This window comes from Macaca nemestrina, chromosome 18 (assembly GCF_043159975.1).
Source record: "Macaca nemestrina isolate mMacNem1 chromosome 18, mMacNem.hap1, whole genome shotgun sequence".
NCBI lineage: Eukaryota > Metazoa > Chordata > Mammalia > Primates > Cercopithecidae > Macaca > Macaca nemestrina.
This window is the reverse complement of record NC_092142.1, coordinates 21272524-21299638: the sequence shown is the minus strand read 5'-3', so window position 1 is coordinate 21299638 and position 27115 is coordinate 21272524. Positions and strand designations below refer to the sequence as shown.

Genomic DNA, 27115 nt, shown 5'->3' with positions numbered 1-27115 from the left:
GTTTATAACACAAAGGATAAAGGCTTGAGGTGATGGATACCCCATTTTACATGATGTGATTATTACACATCGCATGCCTGTATTAAAACATCTCATGTACCCCATAAATATATATACCTACTATGTACTCACGAAAATTAAAATTTAAAAAAATTAAAAATAATTTGCAAGATCATTTTTAATAATTATTTTTCAGTTTGGATGCATTTTCACCATCATGGCCCCGGGGTCTCCCTGCCCTAGATGAGGGTCTGGATCCAGGGAAGGGTCTCCCACCATCTGAAGCATCGTGTCTCTACACGCGTTGGCCAGCTGCTTGGGGCAACACAGGACGATGCGCTCAGGCCACTCACCACAGAAGCTTAGCCATTAGAACAAGCAGAGGACAACCAAGCCAAAGATCCCACGACAGGGGAGCTCCTAAAAGCAAACACAAAGTAAGAGTACACATGAAGTCCCAGCAACAAGCAGGTAGACATGTCTTGTCCAACTCCCCGAGTCTCTCTCTGGGACCACTTGATGCAGAGCCTTGATTTGTTCATCTCTTAAATGGGAACAATGACCCTCAAAGAGGAGGAGAGGTGGGGGAGTGAGAATTAAATGAGATTGTGTCAGTCAGCATGTACTAGGGAGCTTATTAAAAACACCAATTCCAGGATCCCCTGGAGATTCTGATTTAGTAAGTCTGCCAGGAGGCCCAGGAATTTGTATTTTAAGCATCTCTCCCAGGTGATTCTGATATTAAGCAAGTTTAGGAAACAAAAGATTAGGGCTCTGATCAATAGGAAGGGTTCACCCAATGGCAGCCCTCACTTAGGCCTTTGGGGTGAATGAAGGAGGGGCATCCAGGATCTTGCCCAGCCAGGGACATGCAGGGGACATCTTTGTAAGGCACCCTCATCACTTTCTGACACTGCTGTTTCAAGGGAAAACCCGTCACACCTTTCTGCAGGGGATTTGACAACATCCATTAAAAAAAAAATTCAGATAGAGTCTCGCTCTGTCACCCAGGATGGAGTGCAATGGCACCATCTCGGCTCACTGTAGCCTCCGCCTCCCAGATTCAAGCGATTTCCCTGCCTCAGCTTCCCTAGTAACTGGGACTAAGGCACGTGCCACCACACCTGGCTAATTTTTGCATTTTTAGTAGAGACGGGGTTTCACCATGTTGGCCAGCCTCATCTCAAATTTCTGACCCCAAGTTATCCGCCTGCCTCGGCCTCCCAAAATACTGAGATTACAGGCGTGAGCCGCCACGCCCGACCAACATCCATCAAAATTATAAATGCAGACCCTGTGATCTAGCAATCTCACTTTAAAGAGTTTATCCTACAGACATATTTGCACAGATGCAAATTATATCAGGTCAGGAACTGCAGCATTATTCATAACAGCAAAAAAAAAAAAACAAACAACTGAAAGGTCCATCTACAGACCTCTGGTTGAACACAGTTATGGCATAGCCATAAAACCAACAATGGCACAGCTCCTGTGCACAGATACAGAATTTCCTCCAAAGTGTATTGTTAGGTGAAAAATGCAAGGTGCAGAACAAGGTGTATAATAAGCTTTTGTGAAAAGTGCAGAGATCATCTATATTTGATTTGCTGTGTATGCATAGAATATCTCTGGACAAATACATAAGAAGCTGGTAACATTGGTTGCCTCTGGAGAGGGAACTGGGTGGCTGGGGGACCCAGGATGGAGGAAAAGGTTTCACTACATGCCTTTCAGACTTTATATATTTGGAACCCTGTGCATTATCCATTGTGCATATTATCTATTCGTGTAAAATGCTATAACATTTACAAATAACTTTTAAATATATGCATATCATATTTCAATGAAAATTTTGTTGTTGTTGTTGTTGTTGTTGTTGTTTTGAGATGGAGTTTTGCTCTTTTGCCCAGGCTGGAGTGAACTGGCAGGACCTCAGCTCACTGCAACCTCCGCCCCGAGTGTTCAAGCAATTCTCCTGCCTCAGCCTCCCAAGTAGCTGGGATTATAGGTGCCCACCACCAGACCCAGCTAATTTTTGTATTTGTAGTAGAGACAGGGTTTCACCATGTTGGCCAAGCTGGTCTCAAACTCCCGACCTCAGGTGATCCACCCGCCTCGGCCTCCCAAAGTGCTAGGATTACGGGCATGAGCCAATGTGACAAGCCTCAACGAAAAGTATTTAAAGTAATAATATAATTCATTAAAAGGCATGGTTTGTGTATTCAAGTGCCACCTCTGGCCACTGTGGCTGCAGAAATGGGGAATACCCCAATTCACCATCCCTGTGTGAAGCCAGGGTAGGGAGACATTCAAGTCAGGAAAAGCTAGAGTGGAGGTTTTAGTCAAGCACCAAGTCCTCTGTCTTCTCTGGGTACTTGTCCATGCCGGTACCTACTCCTGGGACACTGTCCACCTCGCTAAGTCCATCTTCTTCTCACCTTGTGTCTCACCTGAGACATCACTGACTTTAGGAGGTTTCCTGACCCATGTGTGTTCCCTGTGTGTTCCCCCTCTCAGCACCCAGCAACTGCCTCGTGCTCACCAGGACACATGTCTTCCCTCCCCGCCAGGCTGCACTGAGAGCTCAATGAGGGCAGGGGACATCTCTGGCTTGTTAGAAGCTATCTCCCCAAAGCATGGTCCTAATGTGGTGTTAAGAACAGAAGGCATCACAAAGAAGTGAGAAAGTGAAGGAGAAAGGGGGAGAGATTAAGAAAGGCATGGGGGAGAAAAAGGAAAGAAGGTCATGTTCCCAGGATCCAATGCCACTCCCTGGAGAGGCTTCTCTATCTTAGCTCAGCCCTTAGTCATTATCACCCTCCCTGGTCTTGTCAGATTTGAAATATCTTCTTCATTTACAAGAGGGCCTTATCTATCTTGCTCACCTCTGTATTCCCAGCCCCTACGGCAGACTTGGAACATAGCAGGTGCCCAGTAAACATGGATTGAATTAGTTAATATTGGACAAGGCCGGGCTTGGTGGCTCATACCTATAATCCCAACACTTTGGGAGGCTGAGGTGGGCAGATCACCTGAGGTCGGGAGTTCAAGACCAGCCTGGCCAACATGGTGAAACCCCATCTCTACTAAAAATACAAAAATTAACCAGGTGTGTGGCACACACCTGTAATCCTAGCTACTTGGGAGGCTGAGGTGGGAGGATCGCTTGAGCCTGGGAGGTGGAGGTTGCAGTGAGCCGAGATCGTGGCACTGCATTCCAGCCTGGGCGACAGGGCGAGACTCTGAGTCAAAATAATAATAATAATAATAATAATAATAATAGTTAATTATTATTGGATAGTGAGGAGGGAGTTTGCAAAGGAGCCACTAAAATGAATTTAGTCCTGAGATTCTGATGGGATTCGTTCTGGATAGTGGCCGGGGAACTGGAAGATTTTTAATGCCCACCACCCAAGTGCAGCCATAGTTGAGAATCATTAATCCTGAAACTTGGTAGGGAAGCTTGATAGGAACTTTGGGTTTTTCACTGAGGGCAGAATCCCCAGTGACTGTCAGAGACCCCGCTCTGAATCTTAAGAATCTTCCCACCCCAGGCCTGACAGGGAGGACAGGGAAGGAAAGTGAGGCTGGGACACGGGGCAGAGGGCGACTCTGCTCACCTGCGGGAGAACGCGAGGATGAGGTCCTCGTGGGACCTGCGCTAGCGGGCGCGTCTTGCCAGGAGTGAGTCTTGGCGCCATCTAGTGCCTGCTGGAGGCTCTGCAGCTGCAGCGGACTGAGCCGCCGGCGCTGGGCGTGGGTCACCGCCGCGGCGTTCTCCGGGCCCAGGGAGGCGATCTGCTCCGCGGACAGCTCCTGCGGGAGGCAAAGGGGCAGCACCTTCACACGGGGCCCCTCCCCGGATTTCCCACACCTCGGGCGTCCGGCACAGGATGCGCACAACTTTGTCATCTCCTTGTGTGTATCATGTGTGGTCCTCTTTAAGATGTTTCCTTAAAATTAGATCACTCTTGCACTACCAAAATAAATGCATTTAAAAATAGAAATTTTAAAATGGAAATTTCCAAAAATGGAAAGCCGCAGACTTGCCATAAGCAAGCATTAAATAGGAGCCGCAAAACAAAGATAAAACAATATTGTTGAATCCTAGCTAGATTTGTCCGCCAACAATATCTGAACCCCTGGCCTCTTAAAAAAAAAAAAAAAGAGAGAGAGAGAGAATATAAAATGTACTATATAGGTGTTAAATTGACACTTCTTCCTTAAGGTAATTAGAAGTACTAACAGAGAGTTGAAAAGAGAGGCATGATTTCCTCCCTATGTGGCAATGTTGTTTAATGCAATGCAAGCCAGCTTTCCAGTGCTTCAAGTCTTCCACCTCCTGAAACACTGATGTGGAGGGGGAAACAGAGGTCTTAAAGGCCAGAGGCCTGAATTTGAGCCCCTGCTCTGCCACATGCTTGCTGTGTCACCTTGGAAAAATTACACAGCCTCCCTGGGCTTTGGGGATAAATGTGAGACAGCACAGAGAACTCATCTCCTCTGCTGACTGATTCTGATCCTTTGGTTTGACTGCCTGAGCACCATGTGATGAGCTCTGTGAGGGCTCCACGGAGGCAAAATGCAGTCATCTATTGGTGATATCTGCCATGTACAACATGAGTAGGAAATTCTGCTGGCCAGACTATGTCTTCAAAGACTGTGAAGAAGGTGTCTTCTGAAGTCACTTTCAGATCAAAGGACTTGGTGACTCGTTCCAATGGGACTGGAATACGTTGAGATGGCAGGATGCTGCTCTTGTAAAGGGGACTCTACATAATCGTGTTTATTTTCTAAAGGCCCTGAACAATCTGGGAAAGATGCTTATGCTCCCTTATCCCTTCCTCTCCTGTCAGTCACCCTCTCCTCCTCTTTTGTCCAGGTAGATACTTCCCTGGAATCATATCCCTCTGTGTAAAGCCCTTCCAGGCACCCCATTCCAGAACACAGTTCAGGCTCCTGGAAAAAACTCTGCCCACCTCTCCAGCCTCACACCTGGCATTCTTCACTCCAGGAGAGTGAGTGCCAATATTTACAGTTCCCGAGAGGCAGCACCTTTCTGTGCACCTCCTTCTGCCTGGAACACTGTTTCTTCTTCATCACTAGCTGTCCTCAAAGATTCAGCATCTGGTCGGTCAAGTGCCATGGCTCATGCCTACCATCCCAGCACTTTAGGAGGCTGAGGCGGAATGATTAACAGGCCCAGGAGTTCGAGACCAGCCTGAGCAACACAATGAGACCCCCATCTCTACAAAAAGTTTTTCTTAATTAGCCAAATGTGCAGTCCTAGTTACTTAGGCTGACGTGAGAGGATTGCTTGAGCCCAGAGGATCAAGGGTGCAGTGAGCCATCACTGTGCCAGTGCACAGCCTGGGCAACAGAGTAAGACTTTGTCTCAAAAAAATTAAAATTCAGCATCACCTCCTCTCCTCTCACTACACACACACACACACACACACACACACACACACACACATGGTGGGGTGGGCACATAGGTGCTTTCTGGGCTTCCATATACCATTAACACAGAGTCTGTATTCTAAAAATTATCTCTTTTATCAATGTTGCTGACTTGCGACCCACAGGCCAGATTGAATCTCTAGGCCTGCAGCACTGTGTTTTCAAAAATAAATTCAGATTGGCTGCCAACATTTAATTATCAAGCGATTCCATATGAAAATGAAGATTTCTGACTTCTTCTTGAAAAAAGTAAAAAGGAAAATTCAGCAATCCTGGGCCCACGTGGCCACACTGCATGAATGTGCTAGGGATGAGAAGCAGCCTCCACATTTAGACAGGGCTCTCCAGTTCACTTCGGTCTCTACCCAGCCTACTGCACCTTGTGTTACCTTTCAGGCCCCTGAAGGCACTGTGTGATAACCCCTTCACCTGTGCATCCTTAGGTGCACCTACCCTGGAGCCTGCCACAATGTAGGTGATTGGTAGGGATTTCTGGAATAGATAAATACCTGTACAAAGAAGCAGCACAACAGCACTCCAAACAAGACCAAGAGAAAGCGCTTAGCAAAATGCCAGCATCCAAGGCCAGGCTGCTTGTCCCATGCAGACTGCCCCAGAGGGGAAACAGGTATTTGCTCAATGGCCTTAAGAACTGCTATTTATTGCCCTCAGACAGCTATTATGCCTGCAATGTGCTCGGAACTGTCCGAAGTGCTGAAATGATTGAAGGTCGGCTATCTTTCTTGAAATGAACAAGTGATGTGGCACCAGGGGAGTTTGTTGAGCCTGATTTGTGTGTTTTATCCAGAAGTGGTGGACAAAATGTATTCCCACATTACCCAGCAAACAGGAACACCAGGGTCACTGCCTCCTCATCAGAGCAGACTATTCCCACCAAATACTCCCCTAATCTTGTACACAGACAGAAAAAAAAGGACCTGTCATTAGATACCCTGCTTCCCTTACTTCAATTGATCCAATTCCACCCTCTCAATTTTTTCCATAGCAGTTTTTCACCTGTCCTCTTGTGATTTTCCTAATATTTTTCTTTAAATCAACTAAAAATATATAGAGAGAGAAAAAAATACATATATATATATATACAGAGAGAGAGAGAGAGAGAGAGATGGAGTTTCACTCTTGTTGCCCAGGCTGGAGTGCAATGGTGTGGTCTCAGCTCACTGCAACCTCTGTCTCCCTGGTTCAAGCAATTCTCCTGCCTCAGCCTCCCAAGTAGCTGGGATTACAGGCATCCACCACCACGCCCAGTTAACGTTGTATTTTTCATAGAGATGGGGTTTCACCATGTTGGCCAGGCTGGTCTTGAACTCCTGACCTCAGGTGATTGGCCTGTCTCAGCCTCCCAAAGTGTTGGGATTATAGGCGTGAGCCACCGTGCCTGACCTAAATCAACTAAAATATTTTTATTTAATCGTATTTTAAAAGGAAATATTAAAAGGTCCACAATCCCTCATCTGCAATTCTGAAGTCCAAAAATAATCTGAAAACTGAAAGTTTTCCCCCAAAGTTTAAGTCAAACTTATTTATCAGCAAAACTTGACCTGAAGTGATGTGAGGCTATTTATTTATAATCTCTATTTATTCCAATTAGCGTGGCTTCTCACAGATTTCTTCACAGAAATATTAATGTGTTTGCTTACAAGGTGCTTCCCCAGGCACTGCTGGGGGTATGAAGTTACATACAGTAAATGTACAGGATAATCTTTTTAAAATCTGAGAAATTCTCAATTCTGAACTATATCTGTCCCCAAGGGTTTTCGTAAGGGTTTATGAACCTCATACCACCATAAATAGAAAATCAGTACCACCTGCTAGAAGAAGAGAAGGTGACCATAAAAATAAATATAATTAAAACACATACGTAATTTTAAGAAAAAGTATTTTTCAAAAACACCTAAACTCATATAGATCTCCCCTGACCCCATCAGCAGAGTCTGGCCACAAGTCTCTAAATTCTAAGGCCCATCATCTGTTTCCCTGTGTGATTTGAAATGGGGTCAAGCTCCCCTTTCTCCTTGAAGAACTGAGCACCTACTTTGAATATCTCATCAGGAAGGCATTTTATTGCTGATGGCTGGAAATATGGCATCAAATCTTTGTCAAGCATCCGGAGCTCTGCCTTAGTTAATCCAGCTGGGGAGAAAAAGGAATCACAGGGGTTTAGTTCAAGCCATCAGAACTCCGCTTGTTTTATTAATGGTGCTTCATAATGCTCAGATCTGAGTGTTCTAGGCAAGCATCATTCCTTACAAAAGGCCCTGGAAATCACACTGGGGAATCAAGTTCCTTCATCAATTCAGGAAAAAAAAAAAAATGTGGGTCACATTAGCCCTGATTGGCCTCCTACAGTGAAACGCATGCCCAGAAGGAACTTCAATTTACACACTTTCAAATTTTGTATAAAACTACTTAGGGGTCAATTAAATCACATTCTAAACTAGTGGTTTTCCAAACTTTAGTGTACACAAGGATCTCCAAGAGAGCTTGTTTTAAAAGCAGATTTGCAGACTCACCCTCTGCAACTTCAAATCATGAAATATAGGTTCTACTGTAATGCCACTGATGTTTGCTACACGTGGCCAAGGATCATGTTTTATTTTGTGTCCCCACATTTAAGTTTGGAAAGGGAGAGAAAGGCATGCTCAGGGTGAGTCTTACCTGCAATGGTCCCAAGCTCCTGCAAGACAGGACTGGTCCACTCAGTGGGATCCCCAAACACGACTTCAGCCTTCCTCTTAAACTCAGCCAAGACATGCGTGCTGCAGAGCAGGGTCCCAATTCTGGCCACTACCACCCTGGTAGTGGTTAAAGAGGGAGGGATATAATCTGAGTTTGGACTCTTCAGCCAAAACCAAACAAACAAACACACCACACACACACACACAATGTGCAGAAGTTAGGTAGGCTCAGCAGGCAGAGCAGATCCAGCTTATCCCATTAGTCCAGTGGGATTTTAGCCCAGAAAGGTGCCAAGTGTCAGGAGGTGGAATATCTAGATGGATGGATGGATGGATGGATGGATGGATGGATGGATGGATGGATGGATGGATGGATGGATGGATGGATGGATGGATTAACCCATTTGCCATTTTGCACATTCATATTTTAGTTACCTGAATTCTGAGATCTTTATAAGTGGGATTTCAGTTATGTTTATAGCACACAGGGTTGCACCAAGTCCTACCAAATGAAAGCTCTTCAGGTCCTGGATATTGTATCCTGAATCATCCAGGAACCCTTGCAAAATGGATTCAGCCTAAAAAATATAGTAAGAATAAAAGATAAACTCTCCAGGAATGATCGAGGTCCCCAGGCCTGAGGGGATTAATAAGCTGTTGCTGTAGTCTTCTGACTGATCTCCCATCCTACTCCTCAGGAATCCCCACCCCAAACCATCCTGGCCTCTGCATCCAAGTTAATGTCCTTAAGATGCTACTTCAACTGAGTATGTCCCCTACTGTGGAGGTGTCTTCAGGCAATGAATCTCTTATATCCTTCACCAATATTAAAGGCACTTGTGTCCTGTGTCTGTGTCTGCTGCTTAGTTCCTTCAGTCACTCTTATGACCTTCAGACACTTTGGACATACAACTTCTTCTGCATCAAGATCGAAACTTTTCCAGTATCTTTTTCCAAAACGTTTCTTTTTCTTTTCTTTCTTTCTTTTTTTTTTTCTTTTTTTGGAGATGGAGTCTTGCTCTGTCACCCAGACTGGAGTGCAGTGGCACACTCTCAGCTCATGCAACCTCCGCCTCCCCAGGTTCAAGCAATTCTCGTGTTTCAGCCACCCAAGTAGCTAGAATTACAGGTGCACATCACCACATCTGGCTTTTTGTATTTTTTGTAGAGATAGGGTTTCACCATGTTGCCCAGGCTAGTCTCGAACTCCTGACCTTGAGTGATCTACCCACCTCGAGATCCCAAAGTGCTGGGATTACAGGCATGAGCCACCACACCTGGCCTTTCCACAACCTCGCAACAAAACCTTATAATTTCCTGCCTCTTTGCCTTTGTTCAAACCCGTCCTTTCATCTGAAATGCCCTTCTGCACTTCCAAGTGCAGCCATCTTTTTTTTGGGGGGGGAGGGGCAGTGTCAACTCAAATGTCACCTTCTTCATGACGTTTCACCCAGAATGATTTTTTCTTCCTCTATGGTCCTACAGAAATATGTTTACCCCTTCAATTCCAATGTTTACTCTTCAATTCCAGAGAGTAACACACAAAATGCTTTGGTGTCAAAATATTTTAAACTAAGCCTTGATTTAAGGGGGCTGATGTATAGGTCTTCATAATTCTAGCAGTGGCTATTCATCATTCATGACTTCCTCTGGAGAACCACCTCTCTTGTATTCCTACTTCATGTGGTTCAGTCAAAGCTAACTGCACCGAGTTCCAGGAGTGATGAAATTCAATTCATACCTTAGCCTAGCTGCAGTCACTGGTTCTGGATAGGACATGTGATTTAACCAGAGTCAACCAGAACCAAATTTTGAGTGGAGCATTAGGAGAAGAGCTTTCTTTACTCTGGACTTGAACTTAGAAGGATATACACAAGGATCTGCTGGAACCTACCACAAGCAGGAATAGAGCCTGTCTCTCAAAGAAAAGCAAAGTTCAAAAACATGATAAGAAACAGATTCCCACCAAGAGTGTTAAAGATCCTGGATCCAGCTGTACCTGAACACTACCCCTGAACTTTCCAGTTATGAGAATCAATCAATTCCCTTTTTATTTATGTATTTATTTATTTTTTTGAGACAAGGTCTCACTCTGTCATCCAGCCTGCAGTGGCATGATCTCTGCTCACTGCAACCTCCCTTTCCTGGGTTCAAGCGATTCTCATGCCTCAGCCTCCCAAGTAGCTGGGATTATAGGCAGGCACGAACACACCTGGCTAATTTTTGTATTTTTAGTAGAGAAGTAATTTCACTGTTGGCCAGGCTGGTCTCAAACTCCTGACCTCAAGTGATCTGCCCGTCTCAACCTCCCAAAGTGCTAGGATTACAGGTGTGACCCACCACACACTGTGCTCAGCCCCTTTATTTGATCAAGCCAGTTTGTGTTGGGTTTTCTGCCACTTGTAACTAAACATGTGCTGATTCATTCGATCTACCTGTGTAGGACCTGAGAAAGCATCCAAGCCAATCCTATGAAGATCAGCTATAAAATAACGTCTAGACTGGGCACAGTGGCTCACCCCTGTAATCCCAGCACTTTGGGAGGCCGAGGCAGGAGGATCACTTGAGGTCAGGCATTTGAGACCAGCCTGGCCAACATGGTGAAAGCTTGTCTCTACACAAAAATACAAAAATTAGCCAGGCGTGGTGGCATGTGCCTATGGTCCCAGCTACTTGGGAGGCTGAGGTGGGAGGATTGTTTGAGCCTGGGAGGTGGAGGTTGCAGTGATCCAAGATTGCACCACTGCACTCCAGCCTGGGTGACAAAGTGAGACTCTGTCTCACAAAATAAAGTCTGGTTCCTTCAGTGCTCATGGGAGCAAGTAAAAGAGATTATGAGACCTCACAAGGCAAAGATGAGGAGACATCCAAGGACAGACCGCTAATTGAAAGTGAAAATCACAGGCTAGAGTCAATCTTCCCATCTCTCTCTCTCTCTGTCTGTCTTTTTTTTTTGGACAGAGTCTCACTCTTTCACCCAGGCTGGAGTGCAGTGACATGATCTTGGCTCACTGCAACCTCTATCAAGCAATCCTCATGCCTCTGACTCCTGAGTAGCTGGGATTACAGGCACCCACCACCACACCCAACTAATTTTTTGTATTTTTAGTAGAGACAGGGTTTCCCCATTTTGGCCAGGCTAGTCTCAAACTCCTGACCTCAAATGATCTACCCACCTCAGCCTCCCAAAGTGCTGGGATCACAGGCATGAGCCACCATGCCCAGCCCCCATCTCCCTTTAATGTTAGTCATCCCCATCACACAATATAAATCATTAAGGTGTTGAGAGAAAGTGTTGAGGAAGATTGTGAAATGTTGCAATGAAATTCCATTTTCATGGGCTGGTGCTTCCCACCCCTCAGGTCTGTTTAAATGCTACCTACTCAGAGAAAACTGCCCTCTGAACTCTTTCACCTCAAACAGCCCTTCATTCCACTATTCCCATGAGTACCTTGTCCATTTTCTGCATCACTTATCATGATTTTTCAAATTTTTCACTTTGATTACTCACTTTTTTGTCTGTATCACCAAGTAGGCGCCCAAAAGGAAAGGACCATATCCAGGTAGTTTACCACTGAGTCCCCAGCACCTAGCATAATGCCTGCCACACAGTAGGAGTTCAATAAGTACTTCTTGAGTAAATGAATGAATGAATGAAACAACATCTGAGTGAGTGACTTACAGAAGTCATGGGCAATATATAGTCTTTGACATGCTTCACTTTGCTGCCTTCATGTAATAGACTGGCTTCAGGAAGACTTCTCATGTTTCTGAAAATCGGACTGGTCAGTGTCCTCATCAAGTTGTCCTCCATGATTACAAAGCTCACAGCTACTATGGGGGCGGGGGATTCAGTAACACCATGCTTAGACTTATATGTCATTGACTTAATGGGACTGTCTATCAAAAGTGGTAATAGCTAACATTTATTGAGTGCATACTGTGTGCTGGCACTACTTTGACCACTTTACACATACTATCTCATCTAATCCTCCTAAATAACCCTATGAGGTAAGTATTAATAGTTTCCCTAGTTTGCAGACGAGCAAACTGAGGCATGGAGAAGTGAAGTAACTAGGCCAAGATCACATAGCTAGAAAATGATCATTCTGGCCGGGCACGGTGGCTCACACCTGTAATCCCAGCACTTTGGGAGGCCAAGGCGAGTGGATCACCTGAGGTCGGGAGTTCGAGACCAGCCTGACCAACATGGAGAAACCCTGTCTCTACTAAAAATACAAAATAAGCCGGGTGTGGTGGTGCATGCCTGTAATCCCAGCTAATCAGGAGGCTGAGGCAGGAGAATGGCTTGAACCTGGGAGGCGGAGGATGCAGTGAGTGGAGATCTTGCCATTACACTCCAGCCTGGGCAACAAGAGCAAAACTCCATCTAAAAAAGAAAAAAAAAAAAAGAAAGAAAAAAGAAAATGATGGTTCTAGCATCAAAACCCAGGCAGTCTGAATCCATGGCCTATACTCTTAGCCAGTGAAGGTGTTTGGCTGTGGAGAAAAGATGGAGATTCAAGTTAGCTTTCAAATTTTTCTTATTAAGTCTTCACAATCAGGTTTCACTAGTTGACTCAGAGCAATTTGGGCTCCTCAACTATCAGGAATGTTCACTTTAAAATGAAAGTGCAAAAATACAATTTAAATAAAATTACTTTGAAGATGTGGTATTAAATTGTCCTTGCCACTGAAACCTGGAAAATGCAAGCTCAGCCTGCAAGGTGATAAGTTAAAACATATTTCCTTGAGTGACTAGACCAGCGTATATGTAATGATTCCAAGACAATTAACACCAACACTTTTAGGAAATATTAACTGTTGAAAAATGAATAGCTTTAAGATTTCAATCCCTCTGTTCATCCCTCTGGCTTCTATAATAGTTATTTTCCTTATATTGGTTTTTGAGCTGAACTATCTGTTAATGTAGTTCCGTCAGGTCTGACTATTAATCTAGAAACATGTATTTAAGGTTTGATTGGGAGCTAAAGTTGAAGAACTGACTGCAAATGATACATGCAAATGTTAGGTTTTCATATCCTCTTCAAACATATTGATAAATCTCACTGCCATCCATGAGAATTAAAATCGGTGCGAAGGGAAAGAGATACCCTAGTTTCTAAGTTGGATGTATTTTTCCGCTTCTCCCAGACTGCAAATAGAATGATTTTAATAGCACAGTGTGATGTGGCACTTCTCAAACTAGTCAAAACCAGTTTTAGAGTCAAAGAACCATGGGACGATAGAATATCAGACTGAAAGGAACCTCTGAGTGTTGGGGCTAACCCTCTCATCTTGCAAAGGAGGAGACTAACCCAGAGAAAGGGGCTGTGATGATGGTGATAATGATATGATGATGTTGATAATGACAACGCAATGATGTCAATATCAACTATGAAAACAGCTCATTTTTATTGAATACTATGTACCAGACATTGTTCAAAACGTTTTCAAGTATTTAACTCATGTAATCTTCATGGCCAGGATCTGCATGTTGCCCAGCTCTAGGGGGGCACCACTCACACTGTATTCTGTTTGAATGGTGCCACTCAGAGTTATGAAACAAGGCAACCGTGATTACAAAAAGCTCGTAAGAGTAGGGGGACATTCATTGGTTTTGGCTGCTCAGCATCCACACTTTTCTTTGGAAAATTACCCTCTATTAGCTTCCTATTGCTACTCTACCAAATTACCACAAATACAGTGGCTTTAAAAAATACACATTTATTCTCTTATAGTTCTGGAGACTGTACATCCTAAAATGGACTAGAAGGATAGGTTCTTTCTGGGAGATCTAAGAATTCATTTTCTTGCTTTTTCTAGCTTCAAGAGGCCACCTGCATTTCCTTGGCTCACAGCCCCATCCTCCATCTCCAAAATCAGCAGCAGAGCACCTTCAGATCTCTTTCTAGTCCCTCTGCTTCCATTATCATGTCACCTTCTCTATCTATGACCCTCCTTGCTCCTTCTTAAAAGGACCCTTGTGATTATATTGGGCCCACCCAAATAATCCAAGACAACCTCCCCATCTCAAGATCCTTAATCACATCTTCAAAGTCCCTTTTGCTCCATAAGTTAACATATTCACAGCTTCTAGGGGTTCAGACATGGACACCTTTGGAGGACCGTAATCAGCCTACCACATATCCTTCCCCACGCGGCTCATGTGGTCATGAGATGGTGATAAGATGGACTCCACTCCCTGATGCAGGCCTCGCCAACCAACATATTCAACCCCTGACCAGAGTGGTTGCTCAGGGGTGGGCAACTCCATGAGTGGAGTCAATGCTGGGGTTTTTCCAAAAACTAATAAAGAAGTGGCACATTTTTATGGACTTGTTAATTAGTTTGTATATAAGCCTAGTGCTGAAAATGACTGCTGAGAGAGCTGCCTGAGAATGAAGATAACATGGAAGGGCTAAGATTTCCCTTTCCAGCAGTACAGTGGATTAGACACCCTAAACTTCTCTCCCAATCAAAACAATTAAAATTCTGGGGAAAACTTCTTTAGCCCATGAAGGATTAATTAACATAGGAATTGTCCACCCACCATAAACAACTAGAAAATTTAACAAAATATATCAGACAACTGCATCCGGATATGGAACAACACAGAATCATAATCCCAAAAGAAGAAAAACAAACAAGATCAGCCCTAAAATTACCCTCACTTAACTGCCAAAAAGCAGTTTCCAGGACATAGATCAGGAAGAGGAACCACAACACGCCCAGTGGCCCAGTCGAGTTGAGGATACAGAGATCCAAGTTGAGAGAGGCCAGGGCACTTATCACTTGTGGGGCAAAGTATTAGACAGGAGGAAACTGCAGAGAGTTCCAGAAATCTGCAGAGATGTCTAGTACTGACTGCTAATTTGCACATGCAAAGAGTGAAACTCCACATAGGCAGGAAAAGAGTCATCAGTAATCAGAAAGGATTAGGCTGAGCAACTTCCAGAGCTCATATGAAGCTGGAAATAGTTCACGTTCTCACCAGCCAGAGTAGAGAGGTCTTGGATACATGGAGCATTAGGTAGTGTCCTCAAAGGAATCATGTCACAGTAATGATGATAAATTAACCACAGAATAAAGGTCACTCTGGACTTGCCCTAACAAAACTCAAAAGGAAGCATCAAAAGGATCAAGCTGATTTGAAAGTAACTTAAGTGTACGACAGAACAAAGCCCAATACTCTTCAAAGAACTACAACTAAATCAAATACTCAACAATGTAAAATCCACAATGCTCATCACCCAATCAAAATTGCTAGGCTTGCAAACAAAAAAAGAAAATACGACCCAGAACTAAGATAAAAATCAGTCAACAGCAACGGACTCAAACATGACAGTGATGATGAAATTAACAGTAAGAATACGAAGGCAGCTCTTATAAATACGGAATAGTTAAAAGACCCAGAAACATCCACCCACCTGTCTCGGGCTCCATTCTGTTTGCTGGGTTAGAAAAGCCACAGTGTCTATGGAACTGAGGTTCAGCTGCTCCAGCTCACTCTCATTAAGAGCCAGAGCAATGCGCCCTAGGGAGGCGATATGGTGTTCTCTCCAGTAAGAAGGCATGTCCCAAACCTTTAGGCAAAAAAAGAAAACAGAATAGACTGAACACTGGTGATGGTATTTACACCATGATTTGAATGTTTGTACCCCCCTAAAATTCATATGTTAAAACCTAATCTCCAATGTGATAATATTAGAAGGTTGGGCCTTGGGAGATGATTAGGTCATAAGGGTGGAGCTCTCATAAGTGGGATTAGTGCCCTTGTAAAAGAGCCCCCAGAGAGCTAGCTACAAGCTAGCCCCTTTCCACCATGTGAGGACACAGTGAGAAGGCACCATCTATGAAAAATAAGCCCTTACCAAACATTGGATCTGCCAATGCTTCAATTTTTGATTTCTCACCCCCCAGAACTGTGAGAAATAAATTTCTGTTTGTAAGTTATCAGTCTACGATATTTTGTTATAGCAGCCTGAATGGACAAAGACAGTATCTAAAACAGACATAAGGAGGCCAGGTGCGGTGGCTCACACCTGGAATCTCAGCATTTTGGGAGGCCAAGGCATGCAGATCACACGAGGCCAGGAGTTCAAGATCACCCTGGCCAACATAACAAAACTCTGCCTCTACTAAAAATACAAAAAAACAAAAATTAGCAGTGCATGGTGGCACACACCTGTAATCCCAGTCACTCGGGTGGCTGAGGCACAAGACTCACTTGCAGAAGTTGCCGTTAGCCAAGATGGTGCCACTGCACTCCAGCCTGGGTGACAGAGCGAGACCCTGTCTCAAAAAAATAAAAATAAAACAGACATAGGGAAACCTACTGTGCAGCATGGTGACCATAGTTGATAATAATGTGTTGAATACTTGAAAATTGTGAAGAGAGTAGATGTTAAATATTCTCACAACAAAAACTGACAGCTGACAAGTATGAAAGGTGATTGACATGTTAATTAGCCTGCTTTAACCATTCCCCAATGTATACATATATCAAAACACCATATTGTGTATATGTATATACCATAAATATATATAATTTGTATTTGTTAACTATCCCTTAATAAAAAATAATGAAAAATTTAAAAGACACAGGGTAAATCTTAATATAAAGCTCTCTTTTAAATCAATAATAAAAAGATAACTATATTTGTTTTAAAAATAAAAGAAGACATCAACAAGGAATTCGCAAAAGAAAAATTAAATGTATGGGGAAAAGTTTATTCTCAGTCATAATTAAAGAAATATACATTAAAAACAATCAGAGAAGACCATGTTGATTCATCATATGACAAGAAGTGAAAAGAATTATCATCATTTATGATGCTGGAAAGATACAAGGTAAGGGATACCCTCATTTGTTGTAGTTGAGAATATAAGTTGGTACATGCTGTTGAGAGGGCAATTTGGCTATCTGTATCAAAAACTTTTGAAGTATTTATATTCTTTGACCCAGAAATTCTACCTCTGGGAATTTAGCCTGAGTAAATGAGACAAGTACCCAACCGTATATGTATAAAGGCATACCTTGAGGCATTTTTTAAAATGCAACCTGAAAGTCTAACAATTAGCTAAATAAATAAGAACTAACCATAAATAAAATGCAGTTGCCCCTGTGGATACCTCCACCGAGGATTGGTTCCAGGACTCCTCGAAGATACCAAAATCCACGGAGATTCAAGTCCCTTATATAAAATAGTGTAGTATTTGCGTATAACCTATGCACATCCTCCTGTATACTTTAAATCATCTCTAGATTACTCGTAATACCTGATGCAATGTAAGTGCTATGTAAATATGTACAAAATGGTATGTCAAAAGTGCTACTGTATTTTTATGTGTATTGTTTTTTATTGTTATTTGGAGTGTTTTTTCTAAATACCTGAGGTTGGTTGAATCTGCAGATGTGGAACCCACTGATATGGAAGGCTAATTGTATTACAAAGCTATTTAAAACACTGATATAGACTGGGCACGGTGGCTCAAGCCTGTAATCCCAACACTTTGGGATGCCAAGGCAGGCCTTGAGGTCAGGAGTTCAAGACCAGCCTAGTCAACATTGTGAAACCCCATCTCTACTAAAAAAAAACAAAAAAACAAAAATTAGCCAGGCATGGTGCCAGGTGCCTGTAATCCCAGCTACTTGGGAGGATGAGGCAGAATTGCTTGAACCTGGGAGGTAGAAGTTGCAGTGAGCTGAGACCACACCATTGTACTCCAGCCTGGGCAACAAGAACAAAACTCCATCTCAAAAAATAAATAAATAAATAAAATACTGACATAGATTTACATTTCGGATATGAAAAAAATATGCAGTCTGTACTGTTGGGTGTAGAAAGCAAGTTATTGAATAGTAGGTAAGTGTAATATTTTTGTAGAACATGAGATATGTGTATGAAATATACAAAGTAATATTTTTATATACACAGTTTCGGAGTCTGGTAAGCTTCAAATGAATATACGAAAATATCAACGGTACTTATCTGTTGATCAATGCTTATCAAAATATCAACAGTAAGTAAAAGATTATCACTGATTTTCTTCTTTATTATTTTCTGACTTTTCTACAATAAACTTGAAGTACTCATATAATACACAAATACAGTTATATTTATAATTTTAAGAAATTGAATTGTTTAACCCTTGAGGGTAACTAGATATTCTACAACCATGTAAAGAGCTAAAATGGGCCTGGGCGCAGTGGCTTATGCCTGTAATCCCAGCATCGTGGGAGGCCAAGGTGAGCAGATCACTTGAGGCTAGGGGTTCGAGACAAGCCTGGCCAAACAAACCCCAACTCTACTAAAATACAATTATTAGCCAGGCGTGGTGGCTTGTGCCTGTAGTCCCAGCTACTCATGTGGCTGAGACACAAGAATCACTTGAACCTGGGAGGCAGTTTGCAGTGAACCAGAGATCGTGCTGCTGCACTCCAGCCCGGGCGACAGAGCAAGACTCTGTCTTAAAAGAAAAAAAAAAAAAAAAGCTAAAACAGGCCACAAAGCGACCTTTTTCTTTTTATTTATTTATTTGAGATGGAGTCTCGCTCTGTCACCAGGCTGGAGTGTAGTGACACAATCTCGGCTCACTACAACCTCTGCCTCCCGGGTTCAAGCAATTCTCTTGCCTCAGCCTCCCAAGTAGCTGGAACTACAGGTCCTTGCCATCACACCCAGCTAATTGTTTATATTTTGAGTAGAGATGGGGTTTCACCTTGTTGGCCAGGCTGGTCTCGATCTCTTGACCTCGTAATCTGCCTCCCAAAGTGCTGGGATTACAGGCATGAGCCACTGTGCCCAGCCTACTTTTATTTTGTTTTTGAGACAAAGTCTCAGCTCTGATGCCCAGGCTAGAGTGCACTGGCACAATCTTGGCTCACCGAAACCTCCACCTCCTGGGTTCAAGCAATTCTCCTGCCTCAGCCTCCCGAGTAGTTGGAACTACAGGCGCATGCCACCATGCCCGGATAATTGTTGTGTTTTGAGTAGACACGGAGTTTTGCCATGTTGGCCAGCCTGGTCTCGAACTCCTGACCTCCCGTGATCCGCCCGCCTCGGCCTCCCAAATTGTTGGGATTACAGGCGTAAGCCACTGCACCCAGCCAACAAAGAACCTTTTTAAAGATGGAAAACTACTTCCAGTCCTCTTTTTACTCCTTTCTGTTATATTTTCAGACAAATTTGCAACAGATTCTGAGAAAACCTGCTGTGAGCAGCAGCTGGGGCTCTCCATGTGAAGGAATAAAAGGGCTAATTCTTGCAAACCGCCTTGGTCAGAGGCATTGGGACAGCCACAGAACTTTATTCACTGAGCATCTGCTAGATGCCAAGACACATCTCATCCCATTCTCTGCCACAGTCCTAAGAGGGAGGAACTGGAAATTTCCTCCTTTCTCAGATAAGGAGATCACAATATCACTGAGCTGATGCAGTAAAATTTCAAGATGATATATGTGAAAACTCCTTGAGGAGGGCTCTATGTGCAGAAATGCTGAACTGGTTTTGGTGTTTTTCTTTTTTCCTCTGTTTAACATTTCCTCCCTGAGGTGGGCTTCACCTGTATTGCTTTCTCCTTCAGGGTCATCAGCTGAGGCCGGCTGAAACCCTGGACAGCTCCCAGCAGTTCCACAGTCCTGATGAATGTGTCTTCCTCCATGCACCGCAGGTCCTTCAGGGCCCAGCAGGCATTGGCTTCGGCCAACTTGAAGATGTCATCGGAAGAGGGGGCCGCGACTCCATGGCAACCTGAAGAAAGGGGAGATGCAGGGAAGGAGAAGAGGAAAGAGAATTTCAGGAAATGTTAGTCTGTGTATTGAAATGAGTAACTTTCTTCGCCAGTCAGATTTATGCATGGAAGGGACTATAGAGTAAAAGTGGAGAGCAGGAGCCCAGGGACTAGACTGAATCCCACTTCTGCCATTTCTTGCTAATTACTGGGTAACAAAGTCATGGAAATGTCAGCTTTTTGCACATCCACATGCACAAACTAGGAGCAGTGCAACATTACAATTAAACTACAAATTCCTTGAGGGCAGTAAGAGCTGGTGGTGAACAGTCCTGACTTTCGATTCAAATCCAAGGCTGTTTAACCTCTCTGTATTTCAGTTTTCTTGTCTACAAAATGGAAATAAAATCACCTCATAGCATGGTTGTGAAAACTAAATGTGTTATATATAAAGCACTTAGAACAGTGCCATGCATACAGTAAGCACTCAATACACAATTTCTGTTGCCTACCTCACCCCCTATGCCTTTGAGTTTGCAACCCAGCATAAAGGTTCCAAAATTATGAAGGAGCCTTCCTATAAAAATGGGAAGATGGGCTGTATGGTGGCTCATGTCTTCAATCCCAGCACTTTGGGAGGCCAAGGCAGAAGGGTCACTTGAGCCCAGGAGTTCAAGACCAGCCTGGGCAACATGGCAAGACCTCACCTCTAAAAAAAAACTACAAAATATTAGCTGGGTATGATGGCACATGCCTGTAGTCCCAGCTACCCAGGAGGCTGAGGTGGGAGGATCACCCGAGCCTGGGAGGTCAAGGCTGCAGTGAGCCATGATCATACCACTACTCTCCAGTTTGGGTAACGGTGAGACCCTGTGTCAAAATAAAATAAAAAATAAAAACTAGGAAGATGAGTTGCTGTCCATGAAAATCATAGTGGGGGTTGTGGATTTCCCATCCCAAGAGAAAAGAGAAATGAGCCCTTTGCACTTCCCTTGGCAAGAGGAAAAACAGCCATTTTGGTCTTTGAATAACATGAACCTTACCTACTCAAACCAGTTACCAACCAACATGCAAATGAGATATTGTCTTTGCTGGCTCCGATGTGCCCAACCTGGGAGAAAACTCTAGGATCCTTAAGAGCAACCATGGATTTCTTGTCTTAGCAGCAGACCACCACTGATGCTGACAGATGCACCAACCCCACCCAAGGCCAGGGCATTTACCAAAGCCCCATGGCCTCTCTCTTCTCATTGCACCTTCAATGGAAATTCACTGCATTCCAATCAAGAGGCAAAAGTAGACCAGATCAAAGATGCCAGTTGTGGTCCTCAAACATCTTTATCATAAGCCACTTGGAAGGGACTAAAGATCCATCCCTCCCTAGGCCAACCCCTACCCCACTCTCTAGTGAAAACAACATCAGTGGTAGCACAGAACTAGAGAGGGCAGAATGGTTGACTAGTACATCAGGGACTTGGTCTTATCACCGTGTCTGTCCAGGGCTTAGAATAGAGCCTGGTACATAGTAGGTGTTCAGCAAATATCTGTGGGTGAATGAACACACACACACACAAACTAATATAAAACCAAGCAGTAATTCTGCTAATTCATTAATCACTAAAGCATAGCAGCAATTAATACCCAGAACCAACTGAAGAACACTCAAACTATGCACTGATACCAGAGCTTCCTTCCCCTGAGCGTGGACAGCCTTACTTTTGTGTACCACATGCACACAGTAAGAGCTCTGCAATATGATGACATGGACTGCCAGATGTTGAGGGCAGTGGGAGCCAGTGGTGCTCACCATCAGCTTTGGGTACAAATCCAAACACTGCCATTTACTAACTCTGTGACTTTGGACAAGTCCCTTAGTCTCCTAAGCCCCAGTTTCCTTAATTTAAAAAACAAGAGAACACCCAAGCCTGGAAATCCACAGCCCTAAATGGAATAGGCATTCCTGTTTTCACATCCAAGTGTTACCTTTTGGCCTGCCACATCCCACTATCCTGTACCCATATAAACCCCAAACCCCAGGCTCCATGAGCATATAAGCAGATGAGCAGATGAATAAAGAGAAGAGGAGCAGAAGAGCAGCATGGCAGAGAAGGAGTGAAAAGAAGAAGCGTCTGAATACCAAGAAGAGTTTGGCTGGGGACGGTCGGAGAGGAGATTGGCCACAGGACAGCCAAACTCCAGGGGAAGATCATCTTCCCACCCCATCCCCTTTCTAGCTCCCCATCCATTCCACTGAGAGCCACCTCCATTACCCAATAAAATCCCCACATTCACCAAGAAAAACAAAACGGGAGAACAATATAATGCATGAGGGATAATCACCCAAGGTACACATAAATCCAATTGTGACACTTCTTTGCTCGATGTCACATGATGCCTCCATCCAGAGTAAAAGCCAAAGTCATTAGGGTTTCCTTTATCAGTCCCTACATGGCTGGCCTTGTCTCTCACTCCCCTCCAAACACACTGGTCCCTACCTCCCATTCACAGAAGTGATCCTGTCGCACCCTCTGCCTGGAAGACTCTAACTGAAAATATTCACATGGCGCACTCTCCCTTGGGTCTTCATTCAAATGTCACCTTCTCAATGAGACGTTCCTTCATGGTTCTCTTTTCACATGATAGTCCCCCTCCCAACACTCATGGCCCGTTCCCTTGCTTTATTTTCCTTCTTGGCACTTTTCATATGATATACCATATATTTCACTTATGTATGGACTTTATTGTCTTGCTACCCTCCATTTGAAAGTAAGCTCTTTGTTCACATAATTAGTGATTAACTAATATTTGTTGGGTGGATGAAAGCAAGCACTGACTGTCAACTACTACCATTGGATCTGATTAACTTTGTCTCCTCATGCCTGGCCCCAGTCTGCACTTAGTAGGTGCAGGGTAATGATAATAAAATATCTAACACTTGGACAGGCATCGTGGCTCACATCTATAATCCCAGCACTACGGGAGACCAAGGCAGGATGATCACTTTAGTCTCAGAGTTCAACATCAGCCTGGGAAATATGGCAAGATCCTATCTCTACAAAAAATAAAACATTATCCAGATGTGGTGGTGCATGCCTGTAGTCCCAGCTACTTGTGAAGCTGAGGTGGGAGGATCTCTTGAGTCCAGGAGGTCGAGGCTGTAGTGAGCCATGATTGCACCACTGCACTCCAGCCTGGGTAACAAAGCAAGGCCCTGCCTCTATAAAATCAAATTTTAGGCGGGGGCGCAGTGGCTCACACCTATAATCCCAGCACTTCGGGAGGCCAAGACGGGTGGATCACCTGAGGCCAGAGTTCAAGACCAGCCTCGCCAACATGGTGAAACCCCACCTTTACTAATAATACAAAACTTAGCCAGGCGTAGTGGCACATGCCTATAATCCCAGCTAGTCAGGAGGCTGAGGCAGGATAGTTGCTGGAATCTGGGAGGCGGAGGTTGCAGTGGGCCGAGATCATGCCACTGTACTCCAGTCTGGGTGACACAGTGAGACTCCACCTCAAAAAAAAATTTTTTTAATCAAATTTTAAAAATATCTAACACTTATTAAGGGTCTGCTACATGCCAGACATTCTTGTAAACATGTTTCTGGGCTTAAACCCATTAATTCTCACAATAACCCAGTGAGGTAGAGACTTTCATTATCCCCATTTGATAGAGGATGAAAGCTGAGGCACACAGAGGTTAAAGAGCTTACCCAAAACCACACAGCCAGTAAGTGGCAGCCTCAGGAGTGAAATCTAGCCAGCTCAGCCCTGTCACTGCAATGTTAAACCATTAATCCATGTTGGTCCTTTAAGTCAATCCTACTGAAATGTTTGTTACATGAATTCACTCATTAAACCTACTAGCCTGGGTATGGAGTATGGGACATGATTCCAGGTTACTTTACAAAAGTGTAACTCTTTTTTGTTTTGTTTTGTTTTGTTTTGAGACAGAGTCTCACTGTTACCCAGGCTGGAGTACAGCGGTACCATCTCAGCTCACTGCAAATTTCACCTCCTGGGTTCAAGCAATCCTTGTGCCTCAGCCTCCAGAGTACCTGGGACTACACGCGCGCACCATTATGCCCAGCTAATTTTTGTGTTTTTAGTAGAGACAGGGTTTTGCCATGTTGGCCAGGCTGGTCTCAAACTCCTGACCTCAAGTGATCTGCCTGCCTCAATCCATAAAGTGCTAGGATTACAGGCTTGAGCAACCGCGCCTGACCCAAAAATGTAATTCTTTGCCTATAGATTTTGTCATTCTATTGCTTTGCAGACATTTCATCCAGTTCCCTGCATAAGGAGGCCTCTTGATGTCAGAGACCCTGCCCAAAACACTGCTACCCCAGCAGCGGCTCAGATACCCTGGAAACACTCACCAGGCATAGGGTCAGCGTTGGGGATCTTGTCACTGCTGTTCCGAACAGATCCAAAGACAGCCCAAAGGAATTCTTTAGGGGGCAAGGTCCTGGCCATCTTGGAAGCTGCTTGTAGAAGGATCTCAGGAAACTGTGTGAGAGAAGATGAAAGAAGATGAATAATAATTAAAGCCCCTTAAATACAGATTGAAATCAGAATTGAAACCGTCACACTACTTACTGCCTTCATTCTTTGTTATAGCAACTTCTCATATAAATCTAATCCCTAGTCCCACTAATGTGGTCTCTATAAAGAATCCTATAAAATGATACTCAACCTCAATAAAAATCCAATAAAGGCTAAGAAACATAAATACATCACTTTTCACTAGATAGTCAAAAATAAAATAAAGTGCTAATACTTAATGTTGGGCACATTCATTTTTCTGTGGGACTGTCAAATTGTGCAGTATTAGCAGAGCAATCTGATAATATCAACAAAAAATGTAGGCTAGGCCAGGTGCAGTGGCTCACACCTGTAATCCCAGCATTTTGGGAGGTCGAGGTGGGCAAATCACTTGAGGTCAGGAGCTCAAGACTGGCCTGGCCAATGTGGTGAAACCCCGTCTCTACTAAAAATACAAAAATTAGCCAGGCGTGGTGGCACGCGCCTGTCATCCCAGCTACTTAGGAGGCTGAGGCAGAAGGATCACTTGGGCCCAGGAGGCGGAGGTTGTAGTGAGTTGAGAGCATGCCACTGCACTCCAGCCTGGCGATGGGAGTAAAATCCTGTCTCAAAAAAAAAAAAAAAAATGTATATGTACCTACCCCTTTTTTGGTTTGGTGCTATTTCAAAGTTTTTACTAAACTTTATGTTTGATATACTTTGGATGTGTACCGCACCCAAATCTCATATTGAAATGTAATCCCCAGTATTGGAGGTGGGGCCCAGTGAGAGGTGATTGGATCATGGGGGCAGATTTTTCATGAATGGTTAAATACAATCCCCTTGGTACTGTCCTCACAATAACGAGAGCATTCTCTCGAGACCTTGTTGTTTAAATGCACGTAGCACCTCCCCCATCACTGTCTTGCTCCTGCGGGGGCGAAGTAAGACGTGCCTGCTCCCTCTTCGCCTTCTGCCATGATTGTAAGTTTCCTGAGGCCTTCACAAGAGCTGGGCAGATGCCAGCATCATGCTTCCTGTACAGTCTGCAGAGCCATGAGCCAATCGATCCTCTTTTTTTTTTTTTTTTTTTTCCAGACAGAGTCTCGCTTTGTCACTCAAGCTGGAGTACAGTAGTGGGATCTCCACTCACTGCAACCTCCACCTCCCAGGCTCAAGTAATTCTCGTGCCTCAGCCTCCTGAGTAGCTGGGATTACAGGCATGCAGCACCAAGCCAGGCTAAGTTTTTTTTATTTTTAGTATAGACAGGGTTTCACTATCTTGGCCTGGCTGGTCTCAAACTCCTGGCCTCAAGTGATTCACCCACCTCGGCCTCGCAAAGTGCTGGGATTACAGATGTGAGCCACTGTGCCTGGCGGTGTTTGTTTGTTTTTTGTTTTTTGAGATGGAGTCTTGCTCTGTCACCCAGGCTGGAGTGCAGGGTGCGATCTCAAGTAACTGTAAGCTCTGCCTCCAGGGTTCACGCCATTTTCCTGCCTCAGCCTCCTGAGTAACTGGGACTACAGGCACCCACCACCACGCCTGGCTAATTTTTTGTATTTTTTAGGAGAGACGGGGTTTCACCGTGTTAGCCAGGATGGTCTCGATTTCCTGACCTCGTTCTGCCCACCTCGGCCTCCCAAAGTGCTGGGATTACAGGCATGAGCCACTGCGCCTGGCCCTTTTTATTTTTTATTTTTAAATTTAATTTTATTTTAAGTTCAGGGGTACATGGCAGGTTTGTTATATAGGTAAGCTTGTGTCATGGAGGCTTGTTGTACAAATTATGTAATCACCCAGGTATTAAGCCTAGTACCCATTAGTTATTTTTGCTGATCTTCTCTCTCCTCCCACCCTTCACTCTCCAATAGGCCCCAGTATCTGCTGTTCCATTCTATGTGACAATATGTTCTCATCATTTAGCTACCACTTATAAGTGAGAACATGTGGTATTTGGTTTTCTGTTCCTGCATTAGTTTGCTAAGGATGATGGCCTCCAGCTCCATCCATGTCCCTGCAAAGAACACGATCTCATTCTTTTTTACAGCCACATAGTATTCCATGTAAACCTCTTTTGTTTATAAATTAGCCAGTCTCAGGTATTTCTTTATAGCAATGCAAGAATTGCCTAACACAGGTCAGGTGCAGTGGCTCACACCTGTAATCCTAGCACTTTGGGAGGCCCAAGCAGACAGATCACCTGAGGTCAAGGGTTCAAGACCAGCCTGGCCAACATGGTGAAACCCTGTTTCCACAAAAAATATAAAAATTCGCTGGGCATGGTGGTGTATGCCTGTAATCCCAGCTACTCAGGAGGCTGAGGCAGGAGAATCACTTGAACCCAGGAGGCGAGGATTGCAGTGAGCTGAGATCGTGCCACTGCACTCCAGCCTGGGCAAGAGAGCTAGACTCTGTCTCAAAAAAGAAAAAGAGAATTGCCTAACAACATTTATCATGAAAAGGAGGTGAAGAAGGGTTGTCTCAACATCCTGGATGGAGACTAGCAATGAGGGGACTTAGGGGACTTTGGGTTGCCTTGGAGAAAGTGCCGTTTCTCATCTAGAAAGAATACACTTTGTCAAGACTTGGGATATTATTAGGAGGCCTGTCCGTGGGCCCAGAGAATTCATCAAGCCCTACAAACAGCTATGCCTCTCTGGGTCCCAGCTCACCCAGAGAGAAAGCCTCTCAGCCT

The 27115-nt window shown here is 44.1% G+C and overlaps 1 protein-coding gene across 5 annotated transcripts in view; it reads right to left on the bottom strand.

Moving 5' to 3' along the window:
• Positions 1–146: 146 nt before the first annotated feature.
• The window catches only part of LOC105485009 (otoancorin), a 96169-nt gene continuing 69200 nt past the window's right edge, over positions 147–27115 (bottom strand). For 4 of the 5 annotated variants that reach the window (XM_011747161.2, XM_071084230.1, XM_011747162.2 and 1 more), the window contains 8 exons: positions 24275–24404; positions 19728–19915; positions 15590–15745; positions 8595–8737; positions 8140–8276; positions 7517–7614; positions 3621–3816; positions 147–420 (listed from right to left, as the gene is read on the bottom strand). In XM_011747161.2, coding sequence (XP_011745463.2) covers positions 350–420; positions 3621–3816; positions 7517–7614; positions 8140–8276; positions 8595–8737; positions 15590–15745; positions 19728–19915; positions 24275–24404 — 1119 coding nt within the window. In that variant the 3' untranslated portion in view covers positions 147–349. The other variant, XM_071084231.1, reaches the window with a different exon arrangement.